Source organism: Barbus barbus, assembly GCF_936440315.1.
Source record: "Barbus barbus genome assembly, chromosome: 47".
Taxonomy (NCBI): Eukaryota; Metazoa; Chordata; class Actinopteri; order Cypriniformes; family Cyprinidae; genus Barbus; species Barbus barbus.
This window is the reverse complement of record NC_136725.1, coordinates 5508306-5530946: the sequence shown is the minus strand read 5'-3', so window position 1 is coordinate 5530946 and position 22641 is coordinate 5508306. Positions and strand designations below refer to the sequence as shown.

Sequence of the window (22641 nt, the reverse complement as noted above, 5' to 3'; positions counted from 1 at the left end):
ACGTGACGAGTGAGTGCGTCAGAGCACGGAAGTTGTTGTCATTGGGAGCTAAAAGGAGCTGCAGAGAGAGAGAGCACTTCTGATGTTATACCCTGAAAATAACTCTCTCTGCTCGCTTATATACTAGAGGAGTGCGAGCTGGTGAGCGATATAAAGAGCAGGACACGTCCGCGGTTTCAGGGCAGAGCTGAGCGGAGAGATGGAGTGGTTTGGACCTGAACCGGACCGAAAGGAAAACATGCCCCGCGCACACCCACAAGAGGTACTCCGAAAGTTCACTACCGCTTCATTCACATCTCAGTGCCTTGTGCTTGTGCTTTGAATCAATATGAGGTTGTGTTTAAAGCGTCGTTAGCTGGAGATCTGTTAGATGCTGCAGTATAACTTCACCGCAGGATGATGAGTAAGACAAAGCCTGCATCTTAAAAGGGAGCTGCCTACCCAGACATTGGTGTTTGGTGATGAGTTTTTGGCTCAAGGTCTGCATATAAAGTCACACCAGAGGAGTTCAGCTGGGATCAGGACTTGGCTTTCTGCAGACCAGTCAAGTTCTTCCACACTGACTCAATCAATCATGTCTTTCTGAACCGTGTCTTATACACAGAGGCACTGTCATGTTAGAATAGAAAAGGGTCCTGTCCAAACTGTTGCTATAAAATTAGAAGCACACAATTCCCTAGAATATCATTATATGCTTAAACATTGTATGTATGTATATGTATAAACATTGTATGCCGCTGAAAAACACCCCCACTGCATGATGCTGGCGATGCTTCATTGTTGTGATGGTATTATGCAGGTGATGAGCGGTGCTTGGTTTCCCTCAGACGTGAATAAGGAATTGAGGTTCATCAGACCAGAGAATCTTTTTTTTTTTGTCATAGTCGGAGTTATTTGGGTGTATTTTTGTGAATTCCAACCAGAGTTTCATGTATCTTTACTGAGGAGAAGCTTGAGTTTGGTCACTTTGCCATCAAGCCCAGATCGGTGGAGTGCTGCAGTGATGTTTGTCCTTCTGTAAGTTTCTCCCATCTCCACATAAGATCATGGAGCTCAACCAGAGTGACCATCAGTGTCTTGATCACCTCTCTAACCAAGACACGTCTCCTTCGATGGCTCAGTTTGGCCAGGAGGCCAGATCTAGGAAGAGTCCTGATTGTTTCAAACTTCATCATTAAGGATTATGGAGGCCAAATGCTCCTGTGAACCTTCAACACAGCAGATTTGTTTTGTAGTCTTCCCCAGATCTGTCTCAACACTATCCTGTCTCTCAGCGCTGCAGGCCATTCCTTTGACATCAGGGCTTAGTGTCTGCTCTGACATCCATTTCAGCTGTTAAACTTTGTATAGACAGGTGTGTGTGCCTTTCCAAATCATGTCCAATCAACTGAATTTGCCACAGGTTAACTCCAGTCGCAGTACAGAAACATCTAAAGACGATCCAGTGAAATGTGAATGCTCCTGATCTAAATTTCAAGTGTCAAAGCAAAGGGTATGAAGACTTATGCAATGTCAGTTTTTCAGTGTTTTCTTTTATAATAAATTAGCAAATCTGTGATAAATCTGGTTTTTGCTTTGTCATTATGGTGAGTGGGGTGTAGATTTATATGGGAAAAAAATACATTTAAAGCAGTTTAACATAAGAATGCAAAATGTGAAAAAATGAAGGCGTATGAAGAATTTGTATAGGCACTGTACACACATGTACTCAACAAATGAGGTAACTCGATATAAATGGCCAAATGGAATGTATTAAACATACATTTAATAAAAACATAAAGTAACTCCTCCTCTAGCCGCATAAGTCTGAGTATAATTCAGTTATATAACACTCTTAATTATCAAGAAATTAAAAGTTTCTTGTTCAAAATACTTACCTGTTCATCAACAAATGCCTTTCAATTGCATCAGAGAAAATAACTTTCAGGAAGGTGCACTAATTTTGCAACACAACATTTTATCACTGTGATAAGATTGTAATTTTAATTTTTTCTAAAAATAAATACTTATAGATTTGTAATGTCACTGTCATTAAAGACTGAAACTGGTTACAAAACCAGAGCTATGTTCTTTATAAACATATGAATCTTCCATGCAGCCTGTAATGATTTGTTGGAGGCTTTGTGACCGTTATCTCTCTGTGTCCCGTCACAGCCCAGTGTGGAGAGCATGGCGTCTCTGTGCCTGAGTCAGCAGCGCTGTGTGAAGGCCTCGATCGCGTCTCAGTGGCAGCTGGCCGAGGCGCAGGACCAGCTCTGCGGTTTGGAGCTCCACAGCTCTGAGTCTGTGGAGCAGGAGCGCGCCCGAGCCTTGGCCTCCTCCGCGGAGCTCTCTCAGACCGAACAGGAGTGGAGACATAAAGAGACCATGCTGGGATGGAGCCCCACTCTGTGCCCGGAGGCCAGCCGAGATGTGTTTGACAAGGTATCTCATATCAGCACTCTAGAAAAGTCTTTCAGTGTTCGTCTTATACTTATCAGAGCATTGTTGGATACAGACCACTGTGACTGTGATCTCAGTACTGAGCTCTGAGTCTAAATATAAAACACACAGCAGCACTTTCCCTTTAGAGGCCTGTGATGTTTTGGAACAGGGCTAACAGCAAATATATGAATAAAATGAATATCTATACACTTATGTTACTTTCTTTTGAACAGCTAAATATACACTACCATTTAAAAGTTTGGGGTCAGTAAGTATTACTTTTCATTCAGCGCTCAAATATTAAATTGATTAGTAAATTGATCATGACACAGACATTTATAATGTTACTATATATATATATATATAAGTATGTAAAATAAATGCTGTTCTTTTGAAATTTTTAATCAAAGAATTCTGAAAAAAAGTATCATTGTTTACACAAATATGTTTTCAACATTGCTAATAATAAAAACATTATAATAATTGAGCGCCAATAATAATTAAGCATCAAATCAACTTTCTGAAGGATCATGTGACACCGAAGACTGGAGTAATGATGCTGAAAATTCAGCTTTGATCACTGCAATAAATTACATTTGAAAATATATTCAAATAGAAATTGTAATTATTAAATTGTAGTAATATTTCACAATATTACTGTTTTTTTCTGTACTTTTGATCAAATAAATGCATTAGAGACTTCTTTCAAAAACAGTAAAAAAAAAAAAAATCTTAGACCTTTTTATGTATAGACTTCCACTCAGATATTAGTTGAAAACTGAATGTTTTTAATAGTAATGTTTTTTGCAAACCAAACACTAGCATTATGCTGACTCAATTTTAGATTATATGGTCTTTGAACTTTTGCTGTAGTTCATTTGATATAGTTTGTATCAGTTACATATTTTTCTGCTTATAGTGTCTTTGTACATATTTATGTTTCCCAACTAAAGTCAAAGTGTGTTTGAGCTATAGGAAAGAGGCTAACTATATTTAACAAAAGTATTTTGGAGACAAATCTTACCACTAAATGGGACAGATCTGCATTAACATCGCTCAGTTAATAATACCTGGGTCAAAATTAAGTGTTACAATGTGCACTTTTAAAGGGATAGTTCACCCAAAAATGAAAATTCTGTCATTAATTACTCACCCTCATGTCGTTCCAAACCCGTAAGACCTTTGTTCATCTTCAGAACACAAATTAAGATATTTTTGATGAAATCCGAGAGCTTTCTCACCCTCCCATAGACAGCAAGGATCCTAACACGATCAAGGCTCAGAAACGTAGCAAGGAGATCGTTTAAAATAATCCATGTGACATCAGTGATTCAACAGTAATTTTATGAAGCTATGTATGTGATACTCTCCAAAATGGCACTATAGGGTGACGAATTGTTGAATGAAGTTGTTATTTTTGTTTTCTTTGAGCACAAAAAGTATTCTCGTAGCTTCGTAAAATTACGGTTGAATCACTGATGACACATGGATTATTTTAACGATCTCCTTGCTATGTTTCTGAGCCTTGATCGTGTTAGGACCCTTGCTGTCTAAGCAGGATCAGAGAGCTCTCGGAATGCTTTAAAAATATCTTAATCTGTGTTCCGAAGATGAACAAAGGTCTTACGGGTTTGGAATGACATGAGGGTGAGTACTTGATGACCGAATTTTCTTTTTTGGGTGTCTAAACCCTTTTAAAATGGTTATACCTCTCAAAATACTGTCGCTGGGCAACATGGAGTTTCAGCTCCCTCCATAGATTTTTTCTATTGGGTTCAGGTCTGGAGACTGGCTAGGCCACTCCAGGACCTTGATATGCTTCTTACGGAGCCACTCCTTAGTTGCTCTTGCTGTGTGTTTGGGTTCATTGTCATGCTGGAAGACCCAGCCACGACCCATCTTCAATACTCTTACTGAGGGAAGGAGGTTGTTGCCCAAAATCTCACGATACATGGCCCCATCCATCCTCCCCTCAATACGGTGCAGTCGTCCTGCCCCCTTTGCAGAAAAGCACCCCCATGCTTCACGGTTAATTATTTAAAAATCATACAATGTCTCTCATTCATATATATATATATATGTATATATGTATGAGAGGTATAATTATATAGGGATATTATTATATTGTTATTATTGAATGGATGTTATTGTCTGTAAAATCTGAATTTAGCACATTATATTATAAGTGTTCACGTGTAGTTTGCTGATGCCCCTGTTCTCGTTGTTTCCTAGAGTATCATAAACGGTTCACAGTCTTGGCCTAATGAATCCGATCACGATAAGAACATAAGCTTCGTCCAGCGTAATGAAGAACTCTTGAAACATTTTGGTAAGCCATGGAGCTTGATTTGTGTTGTGTGGAGATTGTTCATCTGAATAGAGGTTGTCATCTCTGTTCTGATTGGACAGGTATGTTGAGGAGGTGGGATGATAGTCAGCGCTTTCTAGCAGAGTACTATCATCTCATCTGTGAAGAAACGGCCAGTTACCTGATCCTGTGGTGCTTCCGTCTACAGGGAGAGCAAGTAAGTGCATACAAGCTGTACGGTTTCTGCAGCATGTACTGTGTGCCTTCATGACCTACTACTGATCCTGATTGTCTGGATCTTCTGCAGAAAGAGGCCTTAATGGAGCAGGTGGCTCATCAGGCAGTCGTCATGCAGTTTATTCTGGAAATGGCCCGCAACACTCAGCAAGACCCACGAGGCTGTTTCCGTCAGTTCTTTCAGAAAGCCAAAGTAAGACTCCCATCTGCAGACATCACTTTCAACCTCTGCTGCGCTTTTCCCAGTGGTGTTTTGGACAATACATTACACATCTCTTACTGTACATGACTTATTTAGCCAGAGAGGCACAACAATAAAGTCCTCAAGGTTATTCGCAAAAGTACACTACTGGTCAAATGTTTGGAATAATTAAGTGCTTTTTATTTTTGAAGGAATGCTCTGCATTTGTTTGATCAAAAATACAATAAAAATAGTAATATTGTGAAATACTATTACAATTTAAAATAACTTTTCTATTGTGATGTATTTAAAAATGTAATTTATTCCTGTGATCAAAGCTAAATTTTCAGTATCGTTACTGCAGTCTTTAGTGTCAGATGATTCTTCAGAAATCATAATAATATGCTGATTTGCTGCTTGTTTCTTATCAATTATTATTGGTGCTCAGTTATTAATAATGATTCTTATTATCAGTGTTGAAAACTGTTATTACTGCGTAATATTTTTGGAAGCTATTTTAAGGATTGTTTGAGATGAATATTGAAATGGAAATCGCTTGTTAACTTATTAATGTCAGTATCATGAAAATAAATGTTTTTTTTTAAGAAAAAACTTACCACCATTACTATTTTACTATTCAACTTTTGAATGGTACTGTTTTCAACATTGATGATAATAATAAATGTTTCTTGAGCAGCAGGTCATCGTATCAGTATTCTGAAGGATCATGTGACACTGAAAATATGTGAGTAATGTTGCTGAAAATTCAGCTTTTATCACAGGAATAAATTACATTTTAATGCATTAAAATAGAAAAAAGAATAGGAACATTTTACAAATGTTCAAAATAGGAAAAACTCTTACATTGTAATAATATCTCAGGATATTTTTGATCAAATAAATGCAGCCTTTAGTGAAGTCAGTCTGAGTGTAGGTGTTATGCAATAATGTCAGTGACCACTAGAGAGAGACATGACATAACTGACAGCCTGAGGCCAGGAAACAAGCAATATAGACACAGATGAGGTTCATATTCACACATTCATCCAAACCTCATTCATATTTGCACTGAATGCATTTTGAATCTTGTTTGCTCATTGTTTTTTTAAGGCAGGGCAGGAGGGATACTTGGACGTCTTCCACACAGAACTCAATGCCTTTAAGCAGAGAGTTAAAGAGTGTACCATGAAATCAAAAGGAGAAACACCAAAGGATAGAGTTCACCAAAATACACCACCAGGCTGTCGCCTCGACCCCAAGGAGGTTTTGGAGTCTTTGCCACCGGTAGGAAAATATTCTGCATGAAGTGTCACATGATCCTTCAGAAATTATTGAAAAACTTTCTTTTTTTTTTTCTTTAATTAAAAATTCAAAAGAGCAGCATTTATTCGAAATAGAATTTATATTATGACTATGAAAATGTCTTTGCTGTCACTTTTGATCAATTTAATGTGTCCTTGCTGAATAAAAGTATACATTTCTTTTCAACACTAGTGTAGCTAGTAACAAAATATAAAATGAGTCAAATGTTGAATTTGCAGGAGCTGAAAACATGCATCCAGATGCAGGATATGCAGATTCTTCCCAACGTGCTGAGCAGCATGAACCCGCAGGTAACGCTGCAGCTTTATGCTGTAAAACATCAGAACGTGTCAACCATTCTCAATCAGGTTCTGATTTGTCTTTTATTATTATTATTAATTTAGAATGAATAAATGGTTCTTGGTTCATAACCCTTCAAATCAGGTGCAGTGTTACAGCTTTAGGAAGCTTGCAGCGTTGTCTGAAGTGTAACCAAAACATGATGGCGTGTTTCAGGGTCATTTAGGGGTTAAACGCATTTTTCAGGTTCTTGAACACTTCCTTCATCACTTTCACTTGTCACCACAGAGAGCACATGCTCTGAACCTAACACAGATGAGCTGAATGACAGCCAAAGGACACAGGAAGAATTGCATAACGGCTTTAATCTGCAACAGCATTGCATTCATCAGAATCCAGGCTGACCTATAATCCCTCTTCCTGCCCTGCAGATCTGCATAAGAGTGGATGTGCAGATTATAACAGGATAGATCGCGTAAATATTTAAAAAAAAAAAAAAATGTATTCGCCCTCTTGTTCCAAACCTGTATGACTCATTTTCTTCCATAGAGCACAAATTGAGATGTTCTGTAGAATGTTCATGCTGCTCCTGTCCATAATAGGAAAGTAAATGGGGACCAGGGACTTTCAAGCTCCAAAATGACACAAAGGCACCATAAATGTAGGCCAAACAACTCCTTACAGTACCATTAAAAGGATAAGTGTCAGAACAAATTTGTTCTTTTAGATTTTATACTTATTTGCATTAAAGTGACTGTAAAATCTTTATAATGTTACAAAAAAAAAGGCAGCACAACTGTTTTCATCATTGACCCCGAAGACTGGAGTAATGATGCTGAAAATTCAGCTTTGCATCACAGGAATAAATTACATTTTAAAATATATGAAATTTAAATGTATAACAACACTTCACAATGTTACTGTCTGTATTTTTGAGAAAAAAATTTGATAAGAGACTTCTTTCAAAAACATTTTAAAATCTAATATGATAGCTTTGTATGAAAACCTTTCAATTATTTGCTAAAACTTGAAATGTGATTTTGGTCACCACTGACTTTCATTGCATGGAAAAGAGCAGCATGACAATTCTTCAAAGTTTCTTCTCATGTGTTGCGTGCAAGAAAGAAACCAACGCGAGTAAATGGTGACAGAATTTAAATTTTTGGGAGAACTATAAGCATTTTTGATCATTATCAGCTCGCTTCCTGTTCCTCATACTGATCTCTGTTCTGCAAGCATCTTTTCCTGTTATTTATTAATATCCTCTTTCTCGCTCATAACAGGTGGCAGAATACCACGTGAAGCGTTGCTTGGAGGCAGGACTGTGGACAAGTATACCACGAGCCTCCAAAGAAGAGCGTTCAGAAACGGACGAGTGGAGAATGATGGAGACCTAGCAGTGGAAAGTATCAGTCCCTGACCAAACGTTCTGTAGGAAAACCGCTTTGGGTCACAGGACAGAAAGAACAAGGGCTGTGCTCAGAGACCTTTGTTTTATATCCGTGCCTGAATGTATGCTGCACTTTATATTTGTTTAAAAGGAAGTATTTTAAAAGAGATAGGAAACTGTATTTTGAGGCACTTATATTTTTGTGCACATTTTGTTACATTTCGGTTGCTAACTTTTTCTTGTTTTAGCAATTTTGAAAAGTTTAGGAAAGCGGTATGTGCAGGAGTACAAAGGCAAACCTCAGTTTAAATCAAGCTTTTTTCTCATGTTGTTTTTGTTGCTCTCCGCCGTAGGATTGTAATCTACAACGTCCACTGAACATTCAAACTCCAGCTGCTATCTGGGAACTGTTTCATGTGTCATCTGTGCATGGACACGGCAGATAACAGTCTGCTTCCTGCAGATAGACAATAAGACGAAGCAGGACCTCCCACTTCACGATGGAAATGAGACCTTTGCAAAAAGTTCAAGTAATACGACATGAAAACCAGCAATATAATATTGTTACCTTCAGTTATAATGAAAGGGATTCATGTTCGTTATCAAAATGTAAACTGGATGCTGAAGGCACTGGGGCTGTTGAGTTTGATATTATGTCAAAAGTGACAAATTGGGATAGTTCACCCAAAAAATCATAATTTCTCAATCTTATGTTGTTCCAAAATTGTTTGACTTGATGTTGAACACAAAAATATTTTATTCATACAATGGCATCCAATCAATGTTGTTCTGGACCCCATTGACTTTCTTTCATTATATGGTAAAAAAAAAAATGATCTAAATATCTCTTTTAGCATTTTCCATGTTTGGAACAACATGAGGACGAGTAAATGATGACAGATTTAATTTTGGGGTGAATTATCCCAACAAATAAGACTTTCAGAGATGCCATTTTGCCTCACCATCAAACTGACTTGTATTGATTGCTGTTTGCTTTTCGCATCCAGCTAGTTTGCATTGCTTGTGCTGCACAAAGAGCATATACAGCAAACCACGATTCGTGTAATATTAAATGATGGCTGTGATGACATTGTGCAAGTCTTTACAATCCGATCAAAATACTCAATGAAATCTTTAGACCACCAGTATTGCTGAGTGATTGAAATCTTTAATTTTGCAGTTTATTTTTATTCAAACGTCTTAGCATTTTATAAATGTGTTGGCAAGCTCTATGTGAGGGATTCACCTTGGACTACTTGCTTGTAGGCAATAAACTGGTGCAAAACGTGTGGTTTTAGAAAGTTGTTGTTGTTTGTAAGCAGCTAGGATCAAATGTGCGATACGTGCTTTTGCGGCACGTCCACTCAACAAAAGGAACCTAAGGTGTGTGTGTGTGTGTGTGCATGTTTATGTGGTTTATGAGGACACAAATTTGTATAATGACATGGGTATGAAGGTGGTTTATGAGGACACTGCCTATGTCCCCGTAATTCAAAAGGCTTAAAAAACATACTAAATGGTGTTTTTTTGAAAATCTAAAAATGCACAAAGTCTCCTGTGAGGGCTAAGTTTAGGTGTAGGGTTGGTGTAGGGCAATAGCACACACAGTTTGTTCAGTATAAAAACCATTACGCCTATGGAGAGTCCCCATAAACCACAAAAACCAACATGAGTGTGTGTGTGTCACAAACATTTGAGAGTGGTTGAGAAATGTGGAATGTTACTTGGAGATATTGATGGGAAAATTGTCCATTTATTTTAAGCTACTCACTTAATCTTTAGGTCCAAAAAATATTATATGTATGTGTATATACAGGTGCATCTCAAAAAAATTGAATATTCTGAAAGTTTTTTTTTTTTTGTAAAATATTTCAAAAAGTGAAACTTTTATATATTCTAGATTAATTACATGTAAAACATTTCAAAAGTTTTTTGGTTTAATTTTGATGATTAGAGTTTACAGCTCATGTAAGTCCAAATCCAGCATCTCAAAAAAAGGATTTGCAAAACAGAAAAGTTCAAGTTCTTTAAAGTATGTTCATTTCTGCACTCAATACTTGGTCTGGGCTCCTTTAGCACAAACTCCAGCATCAGTGAGGAGTGGTATGGTAGCGATCATCTTGTGGCTCTGCTGAGGCACTATTGATTCTTCAGCTCGTCTGTATTGTTGGATCGACTGTTTCTCATCTTTCTCTTGAAAGTATCCCATAGTTACCATATGGGGTTCAGGTCAGGCATGTTGGCTGGCCAATCAAGCACAGTAATATCATGGTCAGCAAACCACTTGGAAGTGCTTTTGGCACTGTGTGCAGGTGCTAAAGTCCTGCTGGAAAAGGAAATCAGCATCTCCATAATGCTTGTCAGCAGATGGAAGCATAAAGTGCTCCAAAATCCCCTGGTAGACGGCTGCATTGACTTTGTCTTGATAAAACACAATGCATGACAGTTAGTTAATAAGATGCTACACATTAGCTCGTGCAGGGATCATGTTTGTGACCGATCTTATTAGAGACACGCCAACAACTCCGACACCGTGCAGAAATGCCATAGCGCCAGAAATGAACGTAATCACTACATTGACATATTTAGCAACTGGAAAAATGCAACTATGCAGCAGTGATGATTTGGGTCTGTTACAGCACTTATTAGGCTATGTCTCTGTTAATTTCCTATAAAACACGGTATGACAGCATGGTAAATAAAAAATTATGAATATATATACATGTGTGTGTGTGAGAGAGAGAGAAAGAGAGAGAGAGCGAGTACGGTAAAACAGGAAAAATTACGCCTGTAATTTCAAAATGAAGGCTTATAATAAACCCTACTCTTTATTTCCTTCTCGACAACCAACCAATCAGTCTTCAAAAGAATGTGTCATAGCTAGCAATGGGGTCAACCCCGCCTCCTCACTAAGATAAAAGTTTTTGTCTTTTCCTCGCTCAGAGTTGCTCTCAGATTGGTCCTGAATCACTTCTAAGCTAAGACTCCTAGTTAGACATTTTGAAGCTAAATTAGGAGCTCTCTAAAAGGATTCTTAGAATCTTTAGGAATACGGGCCCAGATCTTTTTCTCTTTAGCCCAGGTAAGATGCTTCTGACGATGTTTCTGATTCAGAAGTGGCTTGGTAGCTCTTTTCCTGAAGATGTCTGAGCGTGGTGACTCTTGATGCACTGACTCCAGCTTCAGTCCACTCCTTGTGAACCTCTCCCAAGTGTTTGAATTCCTACCCAATTTCTTCCTTCCAGTCAACTTTGCATTTAATATGCTTTGATACAGCACTCTGTGAACAGCCACCCCTTTCAGTAATGACCTTCTGTGACTTACCCTCTTTGTGGAGGGTGTCAGTGATCGTATTCTGGACCACTGCCAAGTCAGCAGTCTTCCCCATTATTGTGGTTTCAAAGAACAAGAGATAGCCGGGATTTATACTGAAGGGATGATTTGAGCTTCACTGTTTATTGCAGTTGCTTCTGAAATGCCATGCTTTGCATTATACTTAATTTCTCCATTATTCAACAGAAGGTTTTCAATCACTACAATTTAGTGTTTCACAAACTGTCATAAAATTAGATGAATAAACACTTTGCACTTCATTTGTGGTCTAGGGCTTCACAACCACACAATAATTATTTTTCAATACAAAAGGACTTATAAAACATTTTATAAATTTTGATCACATTATAGATTTTCTTTCCCTTTATTATTGTATTGTGCAAACTTTTCTTAATTAAAAATACATTCATTTGTATATGCAAAAATATTAACATTCGTATGATCTACAATAGAAAAATCACCACAAATCAGTCTTTAGACAGTGTTTTTGCTAATTAAGGCCACAGTGGTTCGTACCAAAATGACAGAACATTCAAAAATCAGGTCTAAGTTGTCATTTTGCTCTGCATTCATTTGTGAACTGTTTAAATGAATACTTCTCTTGTATTCACAAATTGTAATATTATTAAAATGCCATTATGGACAATAAACAGGAATGTTTTGGAGCTGCTGTGTCCACACTTTGCAGCCACTTCAGTTAAAAGAAAAAAAATCTTATGGTTTGGGCACTTCTGAGTGGAAAGAATTATTAACTTTGGAGTCAACTATTAATCTTAGCATTCCTAACTCTTTAACTCTTCTCTAACTCTTTTATTTCCTTAAGATGACAGCGCTAGAGCTCAGTAATAGACTAGTTCGACCATAAACCTCTAGTTTGGCACTAACTTTGTCACAAAGGCATAAAACTAGATGATGACACAAAAGGCTTGGACAAATACAGTAGACTGCTTAAGGCCACAGAGGTGCATTGTGCTCGAGTCCAACAGTGTACTTCAGCTGTGGTGAAAGTCCTCAAGGTTGATGTGCAATCACGCTTTTCCCATAGCCTGCTGGTTTCCTGGGATTTTCCTGGTCAGGAAGGCATGAACGTGAGGCCATATCTTGTTGGTTTCAGTTCCTGAGAAGGTCTCCAGCACTCCTTTACTCCTGTTCAAGTACAAAGAGAGAATTTCATATGTAATGACCTAAACACATCACCATCAGTCCAGCTTAAAGGAATCGTTCTACCTCATCATCATCATCATCCATGATCTTAGATAAATGAATTTTTCCTTTGACCGGACATTGGAGAACCAGTGACAATTGCTGTAACATGGGGTTTCCTAGACAGGGGTTTATGAGCTGATGAACCGATAAGTTTTCAAGGCTCTCGATTTACAGTTTATTTACACATTTGCCTTATTTACAACATTTTTTGTGGGCAGTAGTTTACAGCATTTCTGTAATATTCCACCTAAATAAAAGGTCCAGGAACTGATACATTAAAAGAGTTTGGTTGTTTGAAATAATGTTTGAAAGCATTTAAGACATAAATACAAAGTTCTGGCATGAAACTCTAGATGGTGCAGTCCGATAGGTCCAACTCAGTATGACAATGACATCACCATCACATGTCACAGCTGATTGGTTCTCTCCTGTATCATTAGCCAATGAGCTCGCTGCTCAGTATTCAAATACTCTGTGGTAGCAGTTTGCTAGGCAATCCAGAAACCCTCCACCTTCCCCAGCTCCACCTGTATAGATCTGCTACGAGGTGATTCGTGTATGCAAGGGGGTTTATTTCATATACGTTATATGTGCAGCAGCAGTATTTCTTACATGCTCATAGCAGCATGTTGTGGATGTATTTGCAGTAGCAAGTCTCGGTACTTGCTCTGCCGCGGAAGCCGTGTAACAGATCTATTCCACCAATGACCAAAAACATTAACATTGTCATGTATATTACAATGCAAATCACTCCGAGAGTTGTCATGACAGAAATATATTAGCATTGTAGCTTGTAAATAAAGTTTAAATTGTGTTATCAAAGAATAATTTTTTTACAGCTACAATATAATTGTATATTACAACAGTAATACAGAGTTAAAACCTTATTATTAGTAGTTAGTGGTAGTAATGTGTTTTAACTGTTGTTTTAAATAATTGTACAATTATTATCATTATTACTATTTTATTGAGTTTGATTGAAAGTATCACAACTAAAAAGAGTCTAAAAAATTATATATTTTATCTATATATTCTCTGACATGTCGTTAAATGATTGAAATGTTAACTTAAAATCCCAAAATCTTCATAAATATTTTACGTCCAAGGGTTTCAGCTGATGTCTTGACATCAGACCTGGTGCACATATTTAGATGCGCCATAATTTAATGTGCAAAAACGCATAATTTAATGTGCAAAATTAAATTTGAGGAAGATTTTCTAGAAAAAAACAAACTTAAATTTTGGTTACTCCCTTGCGTAATCACTTTCATATGGCTAATAATATTGTGTAGAAGATGTCTGGACTACGTTTATGTTACTTCTGTGGTTCTTTTGTCCTTTTTAGAGCTCAGCAGCCTCACTTTCATTGTATGGAAAAGAGCAGCATTAGCGTTCTGCTAAATATATTCTTTTCGCTTCCACATAAGAAAGAAATTCATCCAGATCTAGAATCATTTGAGTGTGAAAGGATGACAGAACATGAGTGAACTATTCCTTTATTAATCGCCTAAACATTTTCTTCTCTTTGTGTTATTGAATTCTTTCATTCAACATGAATCGTAAAGAAAACACGTGTGTAAAACAGCTATAAAGTGCTGTGGTTCCTGTACAGTACCTGTAATACTCTAGAACTGGTTGCGTCTGTCTCTCATAGTCCTTGAGTCTCCTGGACACAGTTTCAGGACTGTCATCGTCTCTCTGGACCAGCGGTTCTGCTGTGACATCATCAAGACCCTGTGCACAACACAGACTACTTCACTGCAGGCCACCTCCACCACAAAGAGCCCACTTTCAAATGTGCCATAATCACGCAATTAAAGCTATTGTATCTCAAGAATTCATGCACTGAAAGTGTCAACAATCTTTGGCAGTCGCTGATAAGTTCCAGTGCTGAACGGAGGTGACCTTCAGGAACCGTTTTGTGTTGACATAAGCTTGAGCTGTATTTGAGCAACACTGACAAACGGTTTCACACTGGGCTTGTGCTGTATTAGTTTAACACACACTCAACTGCTGTCTTGAGCTTTACCATTCAAAATGATTGCAAAGAGGACCAAAATCTAACAAGCAGGAAAGTTGTCACAAAAACCAAACTCACTGGCTTTGTGGCAGTGGACAAAACATCATGAATATAAACGGCTATTCTTTGTTCAGTTTTACTTTCTATAAAACTCTACTCTTAGAAGTTAAACTATCTTTTAAAGTACAGCAAAAACTATTTAAGCAACATTTTTCTGTTCTCGTGATTCATTTTTTCTCTGATGGTGTTTGATAAATGGACATGACTTCCTCTGCCTGCTCCAGTTTTATTGCATGGATGAGAGCAAAGTTCCTTGAATAAATTCCTTAGTAAACAGAAGTGTTCGTATCTGTCTTGAGTGCCAGTTGTGAAATAGCATGACCTACTTTCACCACAGGAACTCTTTGGACTCCTTACAAGTTTAACACACAGATTTTTACCTTTTTACAGCTCTAATGGTTATTATTATTTTATTATTCTATTTTATTATACAGTTTTTAAAGGAAAAACTATATATATATATATATATACACACACACACACATACTGTATGTGTGTGTGTGTGTGTGTGTGTGTATATATACATATATAGTATATTTCTGAACAACTGAACAAAAATATAAATGCAACACTTTTGTTTTTACCCCCATTTTTCAAGAGCTGAACTCAAAGATCTAAGACTTTATCTATGTACACAAAAGGCCTATTTCTCTCAAGTATTGTTCATAAATCTGTCTAAATCTGTGTTAGTGAGCACTTCTCCTTTGCCGAGATAATCCATCCACCTCACAGGTGTGGCATATCAAGATGCTGATTAGACAGTATGATTATTGCACCGGTGTGCCTTAGGCTGGCCACAATAAAAGGCCACTCTAAAACGTGCAGTTTTATCACACAGCACAATGCCACAGATGTTGCAAGTTTTTAGGGAGCGTGCAATTGGCATGCTGACTGCAGGAATGTCCACCAGAGCTGTTGCCCGTGAATTGAATGTTCATTTCTCTACCATAAGCCGTCTTCAAAGGCGTTTCAGAGAATTTGGCAGTACATCCAACTGGCCTCACAACTGCAGACATAAACTGTCAGAAACTGTCTCAGGGAAGCTCATCTGCATGCTCGTCGTCCTCATCAGGGTCTCGACCTGACTGCAGATCATCGTCGTAACCGACTTGAGTGGGCAAATGCTCACATTCGATGGCGTCTGGAACTTTGGAGAGGTGTTCTCCTCATGGATGAATCCCGGTTTTCACCGTACAGGGCAGATGGCAGACAGTGTGGCGTCGTGTGGGTGAGCTGTTTGCTGATGTCAATGTTGTGGATCGAGTGGCCCATGGTGGTGGAGGGGTTATGGTATGGGCAGGCATATGTTATGGACAACGAACACAGGTGCACTTTATTGATGGCATTTTGAATGCACAGAGACACCGTGACGAGATCCTGAGGCCCATTGTTGTGCCATTCATCCATGATTATCATGCATGATAATGCACGGCCCCATGTTGCAAGGATCTGTACACAATTCCTGGAAGCTGCAAACATCCCAGTTCTTGCATGGCCAGCATACTCACCGGGCATGTCACCCATTGAGCATGTTTGGGATGCTCTGGATCGGCGTATACGACAGCGTGTTCCAGTTCCTGCTAATATCCAGCAACTATCCAGAGGAGTGGACAACCTGATCAACTCTATGCGAAGGAGATGTGTTGCACTGCGTGAGGCAAATGGTGATCACACCAGATACTGACTGGTTTACGGACACCCCCCCCCCCCCAATACAGTAAAACTGAACATTTTAGAGTGGCCTTTTATTGTGGCCACCCTAAGCCACACCTGTGCAAAAATCATGCTGTCTAATCAGCATCTTGATATGCCACACCTGTGAGGTGGATGGATTATCTCGGCAAAGGAGAAGTGCTCACTAACACAGATTTAGACAGATTTGTGAACAATACTTGAGAGAAATAGGTCTTTTGTGTACATAGATAAAGTCTTAGATCTTTGAGTTCAGCTCATTAAAAATGGGGGCAAAAACAAAAGTGTTGGGTTTATAATTTTGTTCAGTGTATATTATATATAAAGTACTTGAAAGTTTGAAAGTAGACGCATTAAAATCTGTACTTGCAATGAACAGTATTGAAATAAATGTCCACTTAAGTGTAATTTAAGTGTTTAGTGTTTCTTTAAAGTGTGAAAAATTAGTTTCTTTACACACTAATAATGGCAAATTACAAGTTTTATTTTAAAGTACATTTTAGATCATTATGTTTTAACAATTTTTTGTTGTTCTTTAAAGAAATGCATTTATTTTGATGTGTTGACTAACATACTAAATCACATTTAAAGAACTTGATTATAATTTCAACTGTTGTGTGTTATTTGATATTACATGTAAAGTTAATATATTTTAAGCGTATGAAATTGCAACTTGTTAAATGACATTAAAGTATATTTTAGTTTTCCATATGCTTGCCAGTACATTCAGCAGTTCACTTTATCCATATTTTAAAGTTACAGATTAACCTGCAATTAAGTGTCCAAAAAAATTACATTCTTTACAAAAGAATACCTTTGAAGTATATTATTTGCATAACAAGTGCTCTTGATAAAAGAAGTGTCCTTCTTTTTCAAATTTGTTATGCATTCTACGTGAATTCACTCCATTTCAGCACAAAAAACAATTAATAATAATTAAACAATATCTACTTAATCCAGTTTAACCAGGCCAAGATTAATGTTAGTCTTTTTAGTAAAAACACACCTCTTTTATGCCTTATTCACAAAAGTCAACATTATTAACCTGATGCTATTAACATTGCACTATTATTGCCTGCAGAAAACAGGCATTTTGAATTTTGGTTACAAAATATGTTTTCATAGAGAATGGACTTTCACACCATTTTTTTGCAGTGTAGTTTTTGCACTGTGGCGTTTTTGTATGAACAGGAGTGTTCGACTTCCTGTTTCTATTGTTTAATTATCTACAGTTTCCTGAAGTGATGTTAAACGTGATTGAGGAAATGATATAGAATATAAAAGGATGAGAGGACTCACTGGTTTCTTAGGCGGGTTGAAGTCTATATTATAGACCCTGCCGCTGGGAAGGTGCACCCAGCGAGAGGTCAGGCGCTCTCGGATCGTCTGGAAAGGCACGTCCAGGTTTATAACAGAGTCCACATCATACACGCTGTCCAGGGCTTCGGCCTGAGCCACAGTACGAGGAAACCCTGCCGGGACAATATGATGACGGTGACCACGATTAAACTGCACTATTCATCAGTAACATGGCTCAGGTGAGAGGGGTGAGAGTTACCGTCCAGAAGCCAGCTGGTCTGCTCCAGACCCCTCAGACTGGACAGGATGAGGCGAGAGATGACATCATCGGGAACCAGCTGACCCTGATCGATACACGACTTCATCAGGAGACCCAAATCTGCGCAGGTGCATAAGAGATCATCAGTTATTCAGTAAGGACAGAAGAAATTCAGACATGAATATAGTAAAAAATTCTGTAAATGTTATGTTTTATTTGATTTATTATTAATACATTTTAATTATTAATATTAAATTACAATTCATTTATTATTAATTAATAATAAAATATTTACAGGAATATGATGCATCTGCCAATCATCAAAAAAATTTAAATAAACATTTTGGTGTTAATTTTATTATTTGAAATACTGCCAAATTAATCAACATTGAACTTTTAATTAAATTTACTGGTTCGAATATGAAGGCTAACATCCTCGGCTAAAGAATCATGTGACCTTTAGCTTAGCTATTAACTATTAAAACTCCAATGAAATGAAGTGTGACCACTACAATGAGCTTGTAGTAACAGATATATGAACTTCAAGTGGCTCTACACATGGTAATAACTCATTAATAATCATCCTGGTAAGTGCTAAATAACTATTTTATAATACCAAGGCTTGGAGTCAGTAAATTGTATTTTATTTTATTTTATTTTTTAAGTAATACTTTTATTCAGGTGTTGAAAATTCAGCCTTGCCATCAAAAAAAAAAAAGACATATTATATAGCATAAAATACAATTACATAAACAATTATATTATTAAAATAAACAACAGTTATATTAAATTACAATATTTTTAATCAAACGATGAATTGCATCCAAAATAAAAGTTTTTGTTTACATAATATATGTGTGTGTACTGTGTATATTTATTGTGTATATATAAATACACACACATGCAGTATATATTTAAGAAATATAAGTTGTTTATATTTTAAATACATTTATATATAATATACATTATATAAATATATACATGTAAATATTTTCGAAATATTTACTGTATGTGTGTGTGTTTATATATACATAATAAATATACACAGTACACACACATATATTATGTAAACAAAAACTTTTATTTTGGATGCGATTAATTGCGATTAATCATTTGACAGAACTACTCATTACTACTCAAATGTTTGAGTAGTAGTTATATGTATAGGTTTTTCTGCCATAATATTTCATTTATTTCAACGTTCACATAAATAGTTCTGTGATGGACAATATCATTTTTTTAAAGTACATATAATAATGTACCCCAATTAATGTGAGCTCCAAAAATCTGCATGTATTCAAATTATTCAAAAATACTTTTGGATTAAGCAATTCTTCAGATATAAAATCGCCTGCTGAAAATCTGCTTAGGTCAATCAAAAATGAATATTCTGTCATCATTTACTCACCCTCTCTGTGGAACACATGAAGATATTTCGAAAAATGCCTCAATGTTTTTTGTCCATTCAATGGAAGTCAATGGTAAATAAAACTGAACTGGTTTGTTCACCGGCATTCTTCAAAACATCTTTTGTGTTACACAGAAGTCATGCAGGTTTTGACGACATGAGGGCAACTAAACACTAGAACTTTTTGGGTGAACTGTCCCTTTAAGGTCTTGTAACTGCACAGTACATGGTGCATGAAACTCACATTTAAATATGTATCTCCTGCAACTCCATATCTGGCTAAATTGTTATGCAGCCTATGGTTCATTTGTTGGTCATTTGTTTATGGGCTAGTCTGACTGAGGTAGGTAAAACTGCACACCAGAAAACCGATGATGCTACATGCATCCCCCACTGTCACACACACACACACACACACAGCATCTGGCATCCATTTGTGCATACTTCTACAAGAACATTATTTACAGAGCTCAGATTAGAGAAGAAACCTGCACTACTCTACACAGTACAACCCTGCAAACCTCTGAATTATGGAGCAAAATTTCAGTGTGATTTGCAGCCAAATCATTTGTAGTAAACAGTCTTAGACATGTTTAGTATGCAAGGCACATTCTTTGAAGAAAGACGACGCCTTTAAAGGTTAAAAGCTCTATTAAAGTACAAATATATGAAAATACCAGACAGTCTACGCATAAAAAGAGTAATACCACAAACAGAAACCCATAGCTCGACTTTAATGGTTTCTCCAGACAGCACTAGAAGAAGACATGTATCAGCTGAACTGTTTCATCGTTAACTCTTTCGTGCATTTCAGCGCAGATAGAAAACAAAAAATGTGCGAAAAGCTGTGTGCAAACCTAAGAGCCTTCTTTTGGGCATCACGCGCGCGAGCTCATTTCAAAACTGCTGTCTAGATAGGCAACGCACTACGTTTTGAGACACAACCGAAGTTAAGACTCAGTTCTCCTGATGTGTAACCTGTAATTATAGCCTATATCCTGGTTTTAGGCATAAAAGCCTATTTTTATTTTTATTTTATCATCGCTGCGTTTAACCCTTAAGTAAGCTGAACTGCGTTCGCAGCGATCGGAGAAAGCTTCCGTTATTTAATCGTTTATGCAAATAAGACATGAGATAGTCCGAGCTGGTGCTGTTTTACCTGTCTTGGCCTCGATGTTGGCCCGCAACATGTCTCCACTGGAGAGATGCTTCAGTGCGAAACTCTGCGCTATCCGGCCGGACACGGTCCCCTTCCCTGAGCCCGGGGCCCCCATGATCACCGCGCGGAACACAGTCTGCAGACCCATGCTCCTGTTCATCTGAAAACGCGACCTTTAGTGGATATTTGTGAGTGCGGAGTCAAATAAGTATCTCCTCTTCAGTGCATCCGCCCGGCAGCTGCAGTCTTGAAGTCTAGGTTATGGTATAGTCTAGGTAAATTAGTTGTAGGGATGCGGAGCTCTCTCTCTGGAGTCAAAACGACAAATACGCAACTCCAGTTTTATTCCCAGATTAAGCCCGTCCTTTTCTGATGCACGCGCCTCACATTACAGGAAGTGCTGTAAAGCTCAAGCGGGCGTGTGAGGACACTTACAGTAGTGCACACTAATATGCTGATATATTAGATGTCAAACTTTAAAGTTCCCAGGGACCCGCTATAAAAAGTGATGTTGACTTAATTAAAAAACAAAATTGTCAAGCTCACTTAACTTATTTTTTTTATTATTATTATTTACTTAATAATCTTAAAGCAATGGGTTTCCTCAATTTTTTTAAATTAACTTAAGTAAATTTATCACTTTTTAGACTTTTTAAAGCTATATTTTCTGCTTAAAGTATAACTTTAATTGAAAACATTGACATTATTATGCAATGCTTGCAGTTAGTTGACTAGTTAACTGTTACTTTTTTTCTTTAATACATTTTTAGAGCACTCGGGCCCTTAAGTTTTAGAAAATAAATAATTGCTTAATTTAATATTTTATTTAAAAATGTATTTTTAAAATGTAGTAGCTAATTTATTAAATAATAATTTAATAAAATATTACCAGAGTTATTAGTGAAACTAAAACTAATGAACACATTTTATTTAATTGAATAAAAAATGAACTGAAATAAAGCTGGCATTTAAAAGAAATTTTGATAATTTATTCAAATTTATTTTTTAAATATGATCATTTGATAATAAAATATAATCATATTACAATATAAAATGCAATTTTATAACAAAACATTATATTTATTTAATTGAAATAAAGCTGAAATAAAATAAAATGTGAAAAAATTAGAAATGTTACCTTGGCAACTAACTGAAAAAACAATTAAGTTGAAGCATTAAAATTACTGGAAATAAAACTGAACTTAAACTGATGCAAAAAAATAAATAAAATTAGCTTCAACCAGCTTCAGCAGATTTTTGAGTTTTCTCAACTTTCTCAACTTTTTTACCACAGTGTAGTAAGATTTAAAAAGAACAAAAACTACTAAAAAAGCATATTACAAAATTACAAAGAAAAATTAAAACTGAAAATATAAAAATAAAATGTAAAATTAATTAATTGAATATATCAATAAAAACTATAATAGAAATAATACTAAAATAACAGTTTATATTGCATAAGTAAACGCTGAGAAATACTAATGAAAATGTGCTTAGGCCTGATGTATATTGGATCTGCTTGTAAATACTGTTTCTTGGAATTATTAATTTATTGAAATGAATGGTAATGTGTGTAAGTGAACCTAATGTGAAAAACAGAATGCTGCTCAGTTATTATGTAATATGGTTATGTAACATGTAAGTTGGTACAAACAGGTCTGCCTAATAGGCTTTGGAGATGGAAACGTTATCTCAGCTTGATTAGATCATCACCAAATGTAGCGTGTCGGTCAGTGATCTGACATTTTTCATGGTGATTTGTGCAGATGTTCCCATCCCAATCACAGGGGAGCCCGTTCACCCCCAACACTTGACTGTATCATCGCTTATCAGCTGACAAATGATTGACAGGAGGGGTCTTTGGTAAGATAAAGGAGATAAGAATGGAGTTTTGTTCTCTCCTGAAGACCTCTTGAACAACAGCTCCTTCAACACAGGATTTGGAAACCCATGTAGATGTTAATGATCAGTGGTGTTTAAGGATGTAGGACAATGATGTGATTATGTTGTTTATTAAGTGAATAGATGAAACTAGAAATATATAAGGTGTGATTCACACTTTC

The 22641-nt window shown here is 36.7% G+C and overlaps 2 protein-coding genes across 5 annotated transcripts; one reads left to right on the top strand and one right to left on the bottom strand.

Annotated features, from left to right (window-relative positions):
* LOC306865940 (hsp90 co-chaperone Cdc37-like 1) lies at window positions 1-11584 on the top strand. 4 transcript variants are annotated; one of them, XM_079410803.1, is made up of 10 exons: window positions 21-262; window positions 1403-1492; window positions 2155-2424; window positions 4657-4753; window positions 4834-4949; window positions 5040-5162; window positions 6261-6434; window positions 6692-6763; window positions 8036-8158; window positions 8496-9438. In XM_079410803.1, exons 3-9 carry the CDS (start codon window positions 2170-2172, stop codon window positions 8147-8149), a joined length of 951 nt encoding a protein of 316 aa, XP_079266929.1. In that variant the 5' UTR covers window positions 21-262; window positions 1403-1492; window positions 2155-2169; the 3' UTR covers window positions 8150-8158; window positions 8496-9438. The 4 variants fall into 4 exon arrangements, with proteins under 4 accessions (XP_079266928.1, XP_079266927.1, XP_079266926.1 ...); XM_079410802.1 differs by having other exon boundaries at window positions 1-262; window positions 8036-11584; XM_079410801.1 differs by lacking the exon at window positions 1403-1492 and having other exon boundaries at window positions 1-262.
* Window positions 11567-21031, bottom strand: ak3 (adenylate kinase 3). The gene is made up of 5 exons (XM_079410804.1): window positions 20579-21031; window positions 18012-18131; window positions 17753-17925; window positions 14297-14415; window positions 11567-12621 (listed from the first exon to the last, which is right to left on the bottom strand). Exons 1-5 carry the CDS (start codon window positions 20736-20738, stop codon window positions 12504-12506), a joined length of 690 nt encoding a protein of 229 aa, XP_079266930.1. The 5' UTR covers window positions 20739-21031; the 3' UTR covers window positions 11567-12503.
* Window positions 21032-22641: the final 1610 nt, after the last annotated feature.

Coding starts and splice junctions, on each gene's coding strand:
- LOC306865940 (XM_079410800.1), top strand. CDS start 200: ATGGAGTGGTTTGGACCTGAACCGGACCGAAAGGAAAACATGCCCCGC. Junction 2,425..4,656: donor GCCGAGATGTGTTTGACAAG/GTATCTCATATC, acceptor GTTGTTTCCTAG/AGTATCATAAACGGTTCACA. Junction 4,950..5,039: donor TCCGTCTACAGGGAGAGCAA/GTAAGTGCATAC, acceptor GATCTTCTGCAG/AAAGAGGCCTTAATGGAGCA.
- ak3 (XM_079410804.1), bottom strand. CDS start 20,738: ATGAACAGGAGCATGGGTCTGCAGACTGTGTTCCGCGCGGTGATCATG. Junction 17,926..18,011: donor GACCAGCTGGCTTCTGGACG/GTAACTCTCACC, acceptor TTGTCCCGGCAG/GGTTTCCTCGTACTGTGGCT. Junction 12,622..14,296: donor CCAGTTCTAGAGTATTACAG/GTACTGTACAGG, acceptor GTACTTGAACAG/GAGTAAAGGAGTGCTGGAGA.